Raw genomic sequence first — 14,874 nt, 5'->3', positions numbered from 1 at the left:
ATGTGCCTGTTGGCCATCCGGATGTCTTCTTTAGAGAAGTGTCTATTCATGTTTTCTGCCCATTTCTTCACTGGGTTATTTGCTTTTCGGGTGTGGAGTTTGGTGAGCTCTTTATAGATTTTGGATACTAGCCCTTTGTCCGATATGTCATTTGCAAATATCTTTTCCCATTCCGTTGGTTGCCTTTTAGTTTTGTTGGTTGTTTCCTTTGCTGTGCAGAAGCTTTTTATCTTCATAAGGTCCCAGTAATTCACTTTTGCTTTTAATTCCCTTGCCTTTGGGGATGTGTCGAGTAAGAGATTGCTACGGCTGAGGTCAGAGAGGTCTTTTCCTGCTTTCTCCTCTAAGGTTTGGATGGTTTCCTGTCTCACATTCAGGTCCTTTATCCATTTTGAGTTTATTTTTGTGAATGGTGTGAGAAAGTGGTCTAGTTTCAACCTTCTGCATGTTGCTGTCCAGTTCTCCCAGCACCATTTGTTAAAGAGACTGTCTTTTTTCCATTGGATGTTCTTTCCTGCTTTGTCAAAGATGAGTTGGCCGTACGTTTGTGGGTCTAGTTCTGGGGTTTCTATTCTATTCCATTGGTCTATGTGTCTGTTTTGGTGCCAATACCATGCTGTCTTGATGATGACAGCTTTGTAGTAGAGGCTAAAGTCTGGGATTGTGATGCCTCCTGCTTTGGTCTTCTTCTTCAAAATTACTTTGGCTATTCGGGGCCTTTTGTGGTTCCATATGAATTTTAGGATTGCTTGTTCTAGTTTCGAGAAGAATGCTGGTGCAATTTTGATTGGGATTGCATTGAATGTGTAGATAGCTTTGGGTAGTATTGACATTTTGACAATATTTATTCTTCCAATCCATGAGCAGGGAATGTCTTTCCATTTCTTTAAATCTTCTTCAATTACCTTCATAAGCTTTCTATAGTTTTCAGCATACAGATCCTTTACATCTTTGGTTAGATTGATTCCTAGGTATTTTATGCTTCTTGGTGCAATTGTGAATGGGATCAGTTTCTTTATTTGTCTTTCTGTTGCTTCATTGTTAGTGTATAAGAATGCAACTGATTTCTGTACATTGATTTTGTATCCTGCAACTTTGCTGAATTCATGTATCAGTTCTAGCAGACTTTTGGTGGAGTCTATCGGATTTTCCATGTATAATATCATGTCATCTGCAAAGAGCGAAAGCTTGACTTCATCTTTGCCAATTTTGACGCCTTTGATTTCCTTTTGTTGTCTGATTGCTGATGCTAGAACTTCCAGCACTATGTTAAACAACAGCGGTGAGAGTGGGCATCCCTGTCGTGTTCCTGATCTCAGGGAAAAAGCTCTCAGTTTTTCCCCGTTGAGGATGATGTTAGCTGTGGGCTTTTCATAAATGGCTTTTATGATCTTTAAGTATAGACAATAGTTTTTTATCAATGTCTTTGTGATTGGCACTTCATAATAATTATCCCTCAAAGTCTAAGAGGGGAAATAAGGTTATAACTTAGGATGAGCTAAACTATGATCAAATAAAGACCATAAGAAAAGTGTGAGTGGTCAAAGGGGGTAAGCTCAGCTCTAGATATGGGAGTTAAGAATGGCTTTTATGGAGAAATTAGAACAAAACATTTTGAATAATGGGAAAGATGCTGACAAGCGGCAATGGTGGAAACTGGAGAGAAAAAGAAAAAGAACCAGACAGAAATACAGAAAGTAAGTTAGAGCGTGAGCAAGGCTAGAGCCTAATAGTTGAGTCTTCTGTCACATGAGTTGTGTGGGAACCAGCGGGCAAGGCAGTCAGAAAGGTAAGGTAGGGCTGTGCTCTAGAGACCATGAATGTTACAGTAAGAAATCTGTGCTCACAGGTACCTGCGTGGGAAGTGTCCGACTCTTAGTTTCAGCTCAGGTCATGATCTCACGGTTCATGAGATTGAGCCCCGAGTTGGGCTCAGTGCTGACTGCATGGAACCTGCTTGAGATTCTCTTTCTCCCTCTCACTCTGCCCCTCCTCCCTCAAAATAAATTTTTTTAAAAAAGGAAAGAAATCTGTTCTCAGTTTGTTAGACAAAGGGATGGTGCTGAAGGCTGGGGACTTTGTTGTTACTGTTTATAAACCAACTGAGAGAATTTCACTTCAAGAAGATTATTCTGGTAGCAGATTTATTTAAGTAAAGAAAGACAGGCGAGAACATTGCATTGCTACAGTGGTCCAGAAAGGAAGTGAAGGCTTTAATGGAAGGGAATGGAGGAGAGCTACAGATGCAGAGGGACAATAGAGATAAAGTTTCCAGAGCTTCATAACTGCTCCAGTGGAAAGGACAAATGAGGAAGAGAAAGAAAACATGCCTTCTCACAAAGATAAAACTGAAATTTTACACCAAAGCATCACCCTTCCAAACCTACCTTGATTACAGACTTAGGTATAATTAATTTTTAGACTCTTTATCACCCATGTCTTTATAGCATACAAAAAGTCACTAAAATATTCTACTAAATCATAAGGTTCAAGCCAGTAGAGGATTGACAGAAAATGAAATCTTATAACTTAGAAAAAAAAAGAGATCTTTAGACTAATATGGTGCTGGTGACTATTTTAAATCTCCAACACTGGGCCATCCTGTTATGCAAGAACTGGTTTGACTGCACAAGAAATACCACTGATGTCAGAACTCAGATGGAAAGCATGGCGTGGCGTCTCACTTACGGTTCAAAGTTCTTCATCTCAATTTTCTTTAAGTTTATTTATTTATTTTGAGAGAGAGAGAGAGAGAGAGCAGGAGAGGGGCAGAGACAAAGGGAGGGACAGAGAATCCCAAGCAGGCTCCATGCTGTCTGCACAGAGCCCAACTTGGGGCTCAGTCTGAGGAACCGGGAGATCATGACCTGAGCCAAAGCCAAGAGTTGGAGGCTCAACTTACTGGGCCACCCAGGCGTCCCTCTTCATCTCAATTTTTAACTGTATGAACAGCACACTTTCCACATTCTGTGTAGGGCCAACTGGTATTTTTCCTCCATTGCATTTGCTAAATACTGAGGGAGGAAGAGGAGGAGGACAAGACGGATGAGAAGAAAAAGGAGGTGGAAGAGGAGGAGGACAGAGAGAGAAAGAAGGAAGAAGAAGGCAGGCTGCCTTAAAATGTAAAATATAGAAACATACTTGGCAGCTAAGACAATGTATTCCTATGTAAAAAAAAAAAAAAATAGCATCATCTTATTGCTTTGCTTTTCCTTTGGATTTTATCTTTTAATGACTAGAATATTTCCCAGACGATTTCATCCAAATAAAAATGCTTTTGGTAATGGTTCATTATAGCTTAAAAGTATATTATTAAAAACTAAGAAGTTATACTAAAGCATGAACAACAGAACCAGATACACCTATAATTTCACCACTCAGAGATCATCAGTGTTAATATTTTACTTATATCCTTCTGGACATTTTGTTACGTGTGTCTTTTTAAAGTAAGAATTCTCTTTTGTGTCCTTCTTTATATTATGGCCTCGTCCCTCATTTCTTCCTTTCTGTTCTTAAAGGATTCATTCCTAGAATCTGTAGGAGGAGCAGAGCAAAGTTAAGTGTCTGCACTAGGCAAGAAGGGCACACAGACCTGACGTGATCCAGAGTTTCTGAGTCAAAAGGAAGCAGAGGTGCCTGTGTGGGAGGCTGCCAGGGGTGGAGAATCAGAACTTGGAGGGGTGAGGAGCGTGTCAATGCTCAGGGACAGCCTGGCACAGGGTATCAAAGGTAATGAGCGTATGCATACGAAGGAGTGACCAGCACAGAGTCAGGGACCACGCTGGTGGAAAGAAGGTCCCTCGGCAGCTCGAGGTAGACTGTGGGCACCCACAGGAAGTAAAGAGGGCCCCTTCATAGAAGGGCATCAGAGGCCAGGCTGCCAGGGGACACACCATTGTGGGGTCTGGCCTCGCATGTAGTACCTAAGTGCAAGTAGGCTGTGAGGAGGAACAATGTGTGTGGAGGAGGGTTCCTGAGTGTTGAAGCATTACGCTTATCAGTTATGTGAGGAGAGCCAGCATCCCTAGAACAGGAAGTTTTAAATCCAATAATAGTAAAGCTCTCTATTTATCATACATTTTCATAGCCCTCAATATAGCATTATATATTATATATAGTACATAGAATTATATAGTATACTATTCTCTCGTGTTTCTTGTTAATAACTTTTCTCTTAAGTATTTAATATTTTTATTGTTAGTGTGAATAATGCATTTTACACAGTGTAGTCTGTTTCGTTTTGGTATATAGAAAATCTATCAAGTTTACTACTTATTTATAATAAATAACTGAGATGAACTCTATTAGTTCCTTAGTTCTAAAATTTTAAAATTGATCCTCTTAGGTTATCTTAGGTTATTTATTCAAATTAAAATTGAGCAGTCATTAAATCTTGTTAATATACAGTCACTTAGGTCAATTTGTGGATGGAGGAAAGACAAAATTTAGATGGTCATTAATTAGTAAATTATTTATTTGTTTATCAAATACTTACTGAGCATACACTATAACTAACCCTAGTCAAGTTACCTAATCTAGATAGTTGTGTTTTTCCCAAGTGTAAAATGTAAATAAACAAAGAACCTATCTAGGCATTAAATGAGACAATGCAAGTAAATTGCTTAGCAATGCACAAGGTGACTGCTCAAGAAATGTCAGCAGTGATGACATACACTGTAAGTTACCCTTCCCAATGCCTGCAGAACCACCAGTAGTTGAGACAGTGCTCAAGCTCATCTGCTTTTTAAGTCCAGTATTTCTCTTAACAGAAAGAAAGAAAGAAAGAAAGAAAGAAAGAAAGAAAGAAAGAGGAAGGAAGGAAGGAAGGAAGGAAGGAAGGAAGGAAGGAAGGAGGGAGGGAGGAAGAAAAAGAAAGAAAGAAAGAAAGAAAGAAAGAAAGAAAGAAAGAAAGAAAGAAAGAAAGAGGGAGGGAGGGAGGGAGGGAGGGAGGGAGGAAGGAAGGAAGGAAGGAAGGAAGGAAGGAAGGAAGGAAGGAAGGAAGGAAGAGGGAGGGAGGAAGAAAAAGAAAGAAAGAAAGAAAGAAAGAAAGAAAGAAAGAAAGAAAGAAAGAGAGAAAATAGGAATTTATGAGAAACTCTCTCTAAAATCTACTAACCTTCCCTTAGCTGTAATCCTCTCACCTTCCATTTCATTTGTAATTTCTGAAGGCTTCTATATACAACAGAACCTTAGTAAATACTGATGGATTTCAAACAATGTTGGAAAACCAAAACCCTTAAAAGGTCCCACTGCTCTATGAAGGTATTCAGATGTCAGGCTACTTAACAGAGGAAACAATTCTATAATGAAATGTGAGGTAACAAACTAAACTCCTTTCTGTAAAATCTTCTGGAGCTATGTTAGTGTCATATACAATATTAAATTTAAGTTTAGAAATACAAGAATTAAAAATAAATAAATACATTTTAAATTTTGGAAGAAAAGAAATAGAATAATTATATTCCCCTCCCCAAAAGTATGCAACATTCAGACCTGTTTGCTGCTCATTGCTCTTTCCCATACCTGCTTTCTTATTAAATTGCAAACTGGAAAGCCGCTTGTATTGCCTACTAGCCAAAAGCCCAATTCTTTAACAAAATGTAAAAATAAGTAAGGCCTGACATTCTGACTTACCCACTTCAGCCAAAGTTCTGATACAAGACTCCACAGATGATTTCTGTGCTGGATTTGGCCAGGTGCAATTGTAAATCCTGAAGGCAGATTGAAGCAGCTGAATAAAAACTGGCTGATGTGTCTGAAAACAGAAAGTATGCAAATAGACCATTAAACCATTAATGCTCCTGACATAGCATTTATGCATTATCAAAAATGTTCATCAAAATAAACTATGATCAGGTCTTTTTGAGTGTCAGTGCCATTCACAGAATATCTCATTCAACAAATATTATATACCCAGCTCGTGACAGGCACCATGCCAGACTCTATAGAAAACCAATTATTTGCATTTTAACTATATTCTTAATCAGAAAGAAATTGGCATTTATTGAAGCCAATGACATGAATTTAAGTATTTACTTTAATAATCTCTGGTTTATTTCCAAGTATAAATAGAGGAGGTGTTTTGGGTTTGCTTGTTTGACTGATTGTATACTTTGGTTTCATATGACATGAAAGTACAGGAGATAATAATTTTGACCTACAAAAACAATTTCATATGGTTCTAATAGTTTCAAAGTTTCCCCTAAAGAAAGTATAATTGAAATGGAATTAAAAAAAAATTTTTTTTAATGTTGATTTATTTTTGAAAGAGAGACAGAGCGTGAGTGGGGGAGGAGCAGAGAGAGAAGGAGACACAGAATCTGAAGCAGGCTCCAGGCTCTGATCTGTCAGCACAGAGCTCGACATGGGGCTCAAATTCACAAACCGTGAGATCATGACCTGAGTGGAAGTCGGACGCTTAACCGACTGAGCAACCCACCACTCCTGAAATGGTATTTTTATAAAAGTAATACACAATCAATGTAGCATATTTGGGAACCACAGAAATGAAAATCACCAATAATCCTACCATGTAGAGATAATCAATATCAAGATTTTGAAGATATTTACTCCCTGAGTTTTTCTGTGTATACATGCACCCGTATTCTTAACACACTCAGATTTGGATGATCCTATATTGCAATTCTGGGGCCTGTTTCACTTCATATTACTTCATAATCATTTTCCTTAGTCACAAATATTTCTTTTAAAACATGATTTTCAATTGCTATGTAATAAGCCACCCTACAGACACACCATAATTTATTTAGCTATTCCTCTATTCATGGACATTTAAGGTTGATATCAATTTTTAAGTACTATAAATGCTTGAATGAAAATCTTAGTATATAAATTCCTGCTAATTCTTTCAGGATAAATTACTAAAGTGGAATTATTGAGTCAGAATGCCTATTCATTTAAAGAACTGTTCATTGCACTATTTGGCACACGGCCAATATACTGAAATGAATATTCCTATTATGCTTAGAGGGAGAAGGAATAATTCAATTTGAAGATAGAAGATGGGGCCTTTTTATTTAAAATAAAGTTTGGTAAACTCAGGGGCATAATAATAAAAAATATGAGAGAAAAATAACCTTCAGAAGTGTGAGAAATGACTTCCTGGTTAGATTAAACTTTTTTCCTACTCAAACGAGGGAAGTAAATCATGCGACAGAACGCTTTTGTATTTGTTTATGTTACCTGGAGGCTGGTACTGTTGTCTGAAAATGGGGAATTAAAGAAGCCGCTCACGATGTTCATTATTGACTCGGTAACACACTTCTCCAAGAAGATGTCTGCGTGTTTCCTGTCTGTGGTTGTGTTGCAAACCTGAAGAGAAAAATAGAACAACTCAATACGTCCTATCACATCTTTGAATGCTAACTCAATAATGAGACCTTGTAGAAATTGCTCTGAAATTGTTGTTTATAACATTTCTTGTGCTTTTGAAAGTTGTTTTAAACAGACACATTTCTACCTAAAATCTATTAAAATTTTATCATTCTACTGTAGCTGTTCCTTTAAGTTTGGTTGTCATTTCATCCTTGGACCAGAGTTCTTTCATAGACCCCAGCCCCTTCCTCCTGCTCTGCTCCTACACACTCTTGCACACCAACCTTCTCCCTCTGTCCCCAAGCTTGGCTTTGCTGGAAGACACCCTTGTACACAATGTGAGCGAATCAAAGAGGAAACAGTCATTATAAGAAAGGGGTGAATGTGATTAATGGTGGTTTATATCTCTACATATTTTCACCAATAATACCTGGCCCAAATTAGAGATGCCAAGAGAAAATATTTGGCAAGGAAAATAGAAAGCTAAAAAAAGATAAAGCTCTTTCCAACACTTTTGACCTTTTCATCCATAGATTAACTGGGAAGCATGGAAGTGTGCCTTTGTATGCTTCCTTCTTCATGTAAGCTAAGCAAGAAGAGATAATACACGTGCTAAGGATATATCAAAAAAGAACATAAGCCTGGTTCCTGCCCTGCTCTATATGATTAAATGAGGCAGAAATTGGTCATTTGTAACACAAACTACAAATTTCCAAGTATGTCAGGGGAGACAAATTGCAAAAGCAAAGATACATGATTAAAAACAAATGAAAAAAAGCTGGTTAACAAAAATAAACTTGAAGATAAAAAGAAGTAGGGGAGGGTGGCTGATGGGTATTGAGGACGGCACCTGTTGGGATGAGCACTGGGTGTTGTATGGAAACCAATGTGACAATAAATTTCATATTAAAAAAAGAAGAAAAAAGTGGGAGGGGGAAAGCATAGGGTGTGAGAACCTGAGGCAGAGTAACAGCATTTAAATACTCACACAGTGATGGTGGGGAAATATGGTGGCCAGATGTTCCAGATGTTCTTACACAATCCAAATTTCTACATCATTTTTTTCTTTTCAGTAAGGTGATTAATCAAAAGAACAAGTAAGTATAATCTAATTTGATATTGCTTTAAAACCTTTCACACAAATAAGTTCACGAAAGAGAAAAATTCCTTTCTGAAACGTGTGTCCCAGTGTTTTGGTTTGAAAAATAACAGTATTTGCCGAGTGGAGGTAAAAGAAAGAGCACAGGGATTGTTTTCCTTCTAGGTCATTTCCCATCAGGGCACTTCATTTTTCCCTCATCTATTAAGTGTCAACTACCTGACAGGGTTGCATTAGAATTAATTCACAGTTATTGCAGAGAACAGTGCAATTAAAGGAAATAAATTATGTTAAATTATGTAATCTTTTGGTTAGTGTTCCAGCATATAACATAATGCCTGACATAAACAACATGGTCAGTAAATATTTGGGAAATGAATGAATCAATTAATTTTAAAAATGAAAAAATAAGAAAGAATAAAAACACTCTTACACTATTTAAGGTTAACGTTGGGTTAGGCTATATTTGTGGAACATCAAGACTAAAATCGAATGTGGTCCCAGAACTAATATAAAATTAGTTTTCCCATGATGGACATGAAGTAGGATTTATTTCATTTAGTTTCTTCCCAGCACTGGCTTTTATACTGAAATTTTCTGATTTGTAAGATAAAAATATATTAAAGTTGAAGAAGTAGCTGACCACTTCTATTATTACTAGCCCAAATAACCTTCTGCCAAATCCAGTGACATTTCACACAATAGTGTGGGGCTCTCCAGAGCTATTATAGTATCACATTGAATTGCCTGCAACTAAACATTTGCTAAAGAGCCTCTCAGAAATTTGCTTTAGTCAGTGGATTAGTAAAAGTAATCTATTTCTATACAAAGACTTTCCTCAAAATCCTGGGTAATGAAAAGTCTGGGTTTACAGAACTATCTGAATCTATTCCTCAATGCATTTGAACCAGAAATTCAAATAAATTTTCAAGATATTTCTTCTGCTCCATATGAATGATAAAATTTTTGTGCCTCTAGAAACTTGCATCCTACATTATAATATCATGGATAGTGAAGAGATGTAAGAAGCCACTTTTCTTATTAAAATTCTTTAAAACTTTCCAGGAAAAAAAAGAACCCAAAATATAACAGTATTTCTCTGTCCTTTTACCTCTTTCTACTGCCTCATTCCAATTGGAGGAAAGATTGGAAATGATTCAAAAACTGATATCACATTAAATTAACTTTTATGTGTAATTCATGTATTTTCAAAGTTTCAATCTATTTGCACAGATTATTCACATACCATTATTTCCTATAAGGCACATCCCATGTCATTCTTGAAACACTTACTTTAAAAGGTTATATTTATTCCATCATTTTAATGCACCATCATGCCTTAATCCATTTGGGGAATAAATTGAGGTATATATAACCAAAAATACAAATCATTTTCTTATTTTCTTGGTTATTTCCTTCTTGCTAGTCTTTTGTGTGATTTCCCTAAAAATTTTTTGCAACCATAAAGAATTGTGCAAAATTATTATTTTTACTTCCAGATTTTTGGGGTACATTCCACCAAAAGAAGAATCACCAGATGAGGATATATAGATCGTTTTGTACTGTTCGTGAGCTGATCCTCTAAATTAATAAATTTACAATGCTATCAACAACCTTTTTGTTCCCCCATTAGTACCAACCAGCTCTTGTGTTCAGGCTCCGGTTGGTTTCAACTGATACGGGGCACCAGCAGGAGAACAGAGTGGAAGAGAAGGAAGTCAGGTGCCTGCCAGGCCTCTGCCTCCAGCCCCAGCTCCTCCTCACAAAGGCTTTAGCAATGTCTGCATCTCTGGGGACAGCTCCTATTGAGCCCTTCTGCAGTGCGTCCAGTAACAATGGCACTGCCCTTGCCCCTCCAGGCCTGGGTGCAAACAGCTTTGCATTGTTCCCAGTTCCTGGGTGCTACCCCGGGCCTTCTCAGTCCTTTACACACTGCCCGCATCTCCTGGAGTATGCCATCTGGTTCCTGCTGAAACCGACTGTTCTACCAGTAAATTATCATTATTTTGCCCATTTAATGACACCTAAAAGTTATTTTGTGTTTCTGACATTGCTAATGAGGCCTGGCACTTCCCATGTGATCATTTCATGCCTATTTTGTCATGTACAGATGATCCAAATCCTCTAACCACTTTAAATAAGACCTGGATAATGACTGATACAGTATGTATCATTTTAACATATTTTTCATAGTAAGCCGTTTTTGATTGTCATTTCACATATATTCTCACATTCTGATTTTTTATTTAGAATGTTCATTCCATTACATTTCGTTGTGTCAAATAATTCTTAGCACTCAGAATTCTGAGCATTTTTTTATTTGGATCATTTCTATTTACTTAATATAAAGAAGGAAAAACTCCCTTCCACAAAAGAAAAGGATATGCTATACATTTTGCTCTAGTTTTTTACTAGTCTTTCTCCATCCCTGTACACATCTTGACTCCCATTAACTCTTCACACTATCTAGCAGTTTGCTGTTGTAGTGACCTGACTTATGGATTGTGATCAATTTTTCCCATTTTGATATCCAACTGTCCTCCAAAAACTTACTGAATAGCAATTTGTCTCATTCTTAGGTTGCTTGAGGTTTGTCTTATAGCTCGTGTCACTAATCACTATTTAAATATCTCTGGTATATTCCATGTGTCATTATTTTTAAAATATTTGTAAAATAAAATATTAAAACAATCCCAAACTCCATCTATTATTATTTTCAAGTTATTTGTTTAAATTATTAAACTATTATTATTTAAATGGAAGCTAAAGATTGGATTAGGAGTTAGAACAGTGAACCAAACAAAACAAAGTCCCTAATCTAGAAGAGCCTTTCTTCTAACCAGGAAAGACACACAATAGACAAACTAATAAACACATAATATAAGTGGAAAATAGAGCAGATAGAAGACTCTAGAGAAAAATAAAGAAGGTCAGGCTGTACAGGGAGGAGTACAAGCTCCTTTTCCATGCTGCAGGATGAATGGGCACAATTGAGGATTACTATTTTATATAACTTGCTTGGGGAACCTCTCTGGATAAGGTGACATTTTAATAAAAAACTGAAGGGAGGGAGGAAACAGGCCTGGAGGTTTCTGGGGGAAAGAGCAAGTGAAAATCTGTCTTCACCAGTAGAATATAAGTCCCCTCACACCAGAAACTAGTCTAACTTGCTCACCACTGCACATGCAGACCCTCAGCACATAGTAGGTATAAAATCATTTGCTGAAAAACAAATATTAAACAATATTTCTAGACATAATTATGTCTAACATTTCTCCCCTTGCATATAGAATGTCCCTTCTCCCTTTGGCTCTGAAAGTGACTGCTACTCTTCCAAAGATGACAGATGGGGTTAAATACATTATTATATGCTAGAGTAGCACTGTCCATTAGGACTTTCTGCAATGATGGATCTGTTTCTGCGATGTCCCATGCACATGCTTATTGGGCACTTGAAAGGTGGCTCTTGCTACTGAGGAACAGGATTTTCTATATGATTTAATTTTACCCAATTAAAATTTAATTTTAGATGTGGCAAGTTGCTACCCTGTAGGATAGAGCAACTCTAGTGTCAGTAACATAATTGTGATCACAGACACTAAGGAATACAAGTCCTAAGGATTGTTTTTGTATTCCTCATTCACAGTAAACATGTTCCTTTGCATAGCTGAGGTCATGGCACATTTTTATTTGCATTTGCATTCCTTCACTCATGAGGCCAAAACCTCCAAACATTTGCTTTTTACACATCCTTTTTAGGTGAGGCATCATTTCGTACACTCAGTTGGCTTTCTCAGAATTCTAAATTCATCTTTTAAAAACATAATATTTTTCTTAATATCAGTATGTATTGATTGTAGGAACCCTGAAAAAAATACAGAAAAGCACAAAATGGAAAGAAAAAATTATCCATAATACAAAAATCTAGATAAAACCATGATTAACCTCTTACAATCCTCTCTTATAATCCTTGTGCTCTACCATGTACATTTTACATAACTGAAATTATTCTAGATAACCAGTTTTGTATTCTTTTTATACTCATCATTGAACCATTAGCACCTTCCCACATTATTAAAAATCCTCGAAAAATAATCTCAATGACTCCATAACATCAATCTTATAGATATATCATAATTTATTGAACTATTTCTCTATTATTAAAATTTGAAACTATTTCCGACTATCTATTATTATAAAAGCATGTTGAACTTCTTTGACCATAAATCTTTGATATCATTTCTAATTATTTCCCAAGGACAGATTCTTGGAAGGTAAATTATTTGACACATTAAAAAGGTATGAAGGTTTCTTTTAATGTATTACCAAAATGCTTTTCAGAAAGACGACATAAATTTACATTCTCATCAGCAAAGTATGTGAACCAACATTTAACATTATCTCTTTACTTTTATCTTTTTGCCTTTACAACTTTGATAGTTAGAGACTGGATCTTATTTTTCTTTGTTTTTTTAAAAACTTATTAGCAGTTGACTATTTTTTTCAGGGGTTCACTTGTATTTCCTCCTCTATAAATCATGAATGCCTGGGTCTTGACCATTTCATTATCAGATTTTGAGTGCTTTTCTTACCTATACATAAAAGTTCTTTATGTAAAGATCACTTAGGCCTTTTTAAAAATATTTAGTAACTTTTTCTATTTTTATTTTTTTATTTATGCACGTGATGTATTTATGTCCTTAAATTTGAAACTTTCAAACAGCGAAAAGTCTATTATTTTCCTTAGCTCTTCTCATTCACTGCTTTTATGCTTAAAAAGAACTTTCTCATCTAAAGACAGATAAATATCCACCTATATTTCCATCCATTTTTATTGTTCCACATTATCTCTAAAATCTTAATCTAATTGCAATTTGTGCCATTGTATGATTTAGGTTAGGAGCGGAGTTCATTTCACCCCACATCGCCAGTGTCCTCAAATGTCATTCTGATTTAGTTCAAATCAATGATTTTTGTTGAGTGCCTATTCCATGCCAAGAATGTTCTATGTACCTGAGGTCTATCGATGAATTAAATATATAAGAATCACTACCTTAATGTAGCTCCTATTATTACTTTAATAATCTAGCGGTAAGCAAACTATAGCCTAAGGGGCAAATTTAGCCATATCCATTCATTTACATATTGTCTGTGGCTCCTTTCCCTTTAGTAATTGCTATAGCTATTGTGATAATGGCCTCAAAAGCTGAAATATTAACTACCTTGCCATTTACAGAAAAAGTTTGCTCATCCCTTAAAGTAACTAATCACTTCCCTACTCTTGGGTAACAATTTCTTTATTACATATCAATATCTTACATATGTAAAATCTGTTTATGCCTATTTATTTCATTCTATTGATACATTGATTTAATTCTATGCTACACTTATTTTGTTTTCTAATTCATCTCTTTAATATTTTTCACCTCAGTGGACATCTATTTATTTATTCCACAAATACATACTATCTACTATGTGTGAGAACCTGTTCTAGGTCAGGCGTGCAGCAATGAACCAAACAAAACCCCTTCCCATTGTTTGTTTCAGTAGAAAAAAATACAAATGCATATAAAAATGTCATATGGAGACAAGTTCTATGAAGAAAACTGGAGCAAGTGAAGGGGGGAGAAGAGGAAAGAAGCTGCTATACAGAAGGTAGTAAGTGAAGAGCTCTTGGAAGACTTTAAGTAGGAACATGAACGAGGTCTTGAAGATACCTGGAAGACCAGTGCAACCCAGGCAGACAGAAAGGTGTGTTTGGCATATTTGAGGAGCAGCAAGATGGCCAGTAGATGGAACAGAGAGCTAGCAAGGGGAAATTAAGTGGACACAGGGTAAACAGGGGAATAGCCAAATCATGTAGACATTTTACGTTTGGAGGAATCTAAGCAGAGGAGTGACCTGAGCCAACATTCTTCTTCTTCTCCTTTTCAGTCATTATGGCTGCTGTACAGAGAATAGATGAAGAAAGAGGGCAAACATGAAAGCATGGAAACAGGTGATGAGGTTACTGCAATAATTCAGACAAGAGTTAATCTTGGAGAAAGGTGGTAGTGAAGAACTGTTCAGAAGTAGTCACGTTTTGAATATTTTAGAGTTTGGAGAATTTGCTTAAGGAATGGATTTAGAGTATAAGAAAACAAAACTTACAGATAACACCAAGATTTTTTGCTTGAATGCCTAGAATGAATCATGGAATTGCCATTTAATGAGATGCAAAAGACTTGAGAAGGAATTAATTTTTAGTGGGACATAGGGGTAAATGAGGTTAGATGGCCAAGAGGAGATGTCATACGGGCAGTTGGAGACTAGACATCAGGAGAAGGTATTAAATCAGTCTGGTATTAAAGACAGGAGAATGATGAGATCAGCAAGCAAGTGATTGTAAATAGAAGGGAGTAAGTCCAAAGTTTGAGTCTGGCACATTCCAATATTTAGAA

The 14,874-nt window shown here is 36.4% G+C and overlaps 1 protein-coding gene across 7 annotated transcripts in view; it reads right to left on the bottom strand.

Moving 5' to 3' along the window:
- ITPR2 (inositol 1,4,5-trisphosphate receptor type 2) overlaps positions 1 to 14,874 on the bottom strand; it is a 515,364-nt gene that overhangs the window by 264,807 nt on the left and 235,683 nt on the right. For all 7 annotated transcript variants that reach the window (XR_015253713.1, XM_086713794.1, XM_025930361.2 and 4 more), the window contains 2 exons: positions 7,204 to 7,332; positions 5,635 to 5,755 (listed from right to left, as the gene is read on the bottom strand). Coding sequence is in view for 6 of the 7 variants with exons in the window: in XM_086713794.1 (XP_086569920.1) it covers positions 5,635 to 5,755; positions 7,204 to 7,332 (250 nt within the window). In the remaining variant the exon portion in view is untranslated. The remainder of the gene's footprint in view (positions 1 to 5,634; positions 5,756 to 7,203; positions 7,333 to 14,874) is intronic.

This window comes from Puma concolor, chromosome B4 (genome assembly GCF_028749965.1).
Source record: "Puma concolor isolate L17-30 chromosome B4, mPumCon1.1.hap2, whole genome shotgun sequence".
Taxonomy (NCBI): domain Eukaryota; kingdom Metazoa; phylum Chordata; class Mammalia; order Carnivora; family Felidae; genus Puma; species Puma concolor.
The sequence above is the reverse complement of the archived record's forward strand: the minus strand, read 5'-3'. Positions and strand labels throughout refer to the sequence as shown.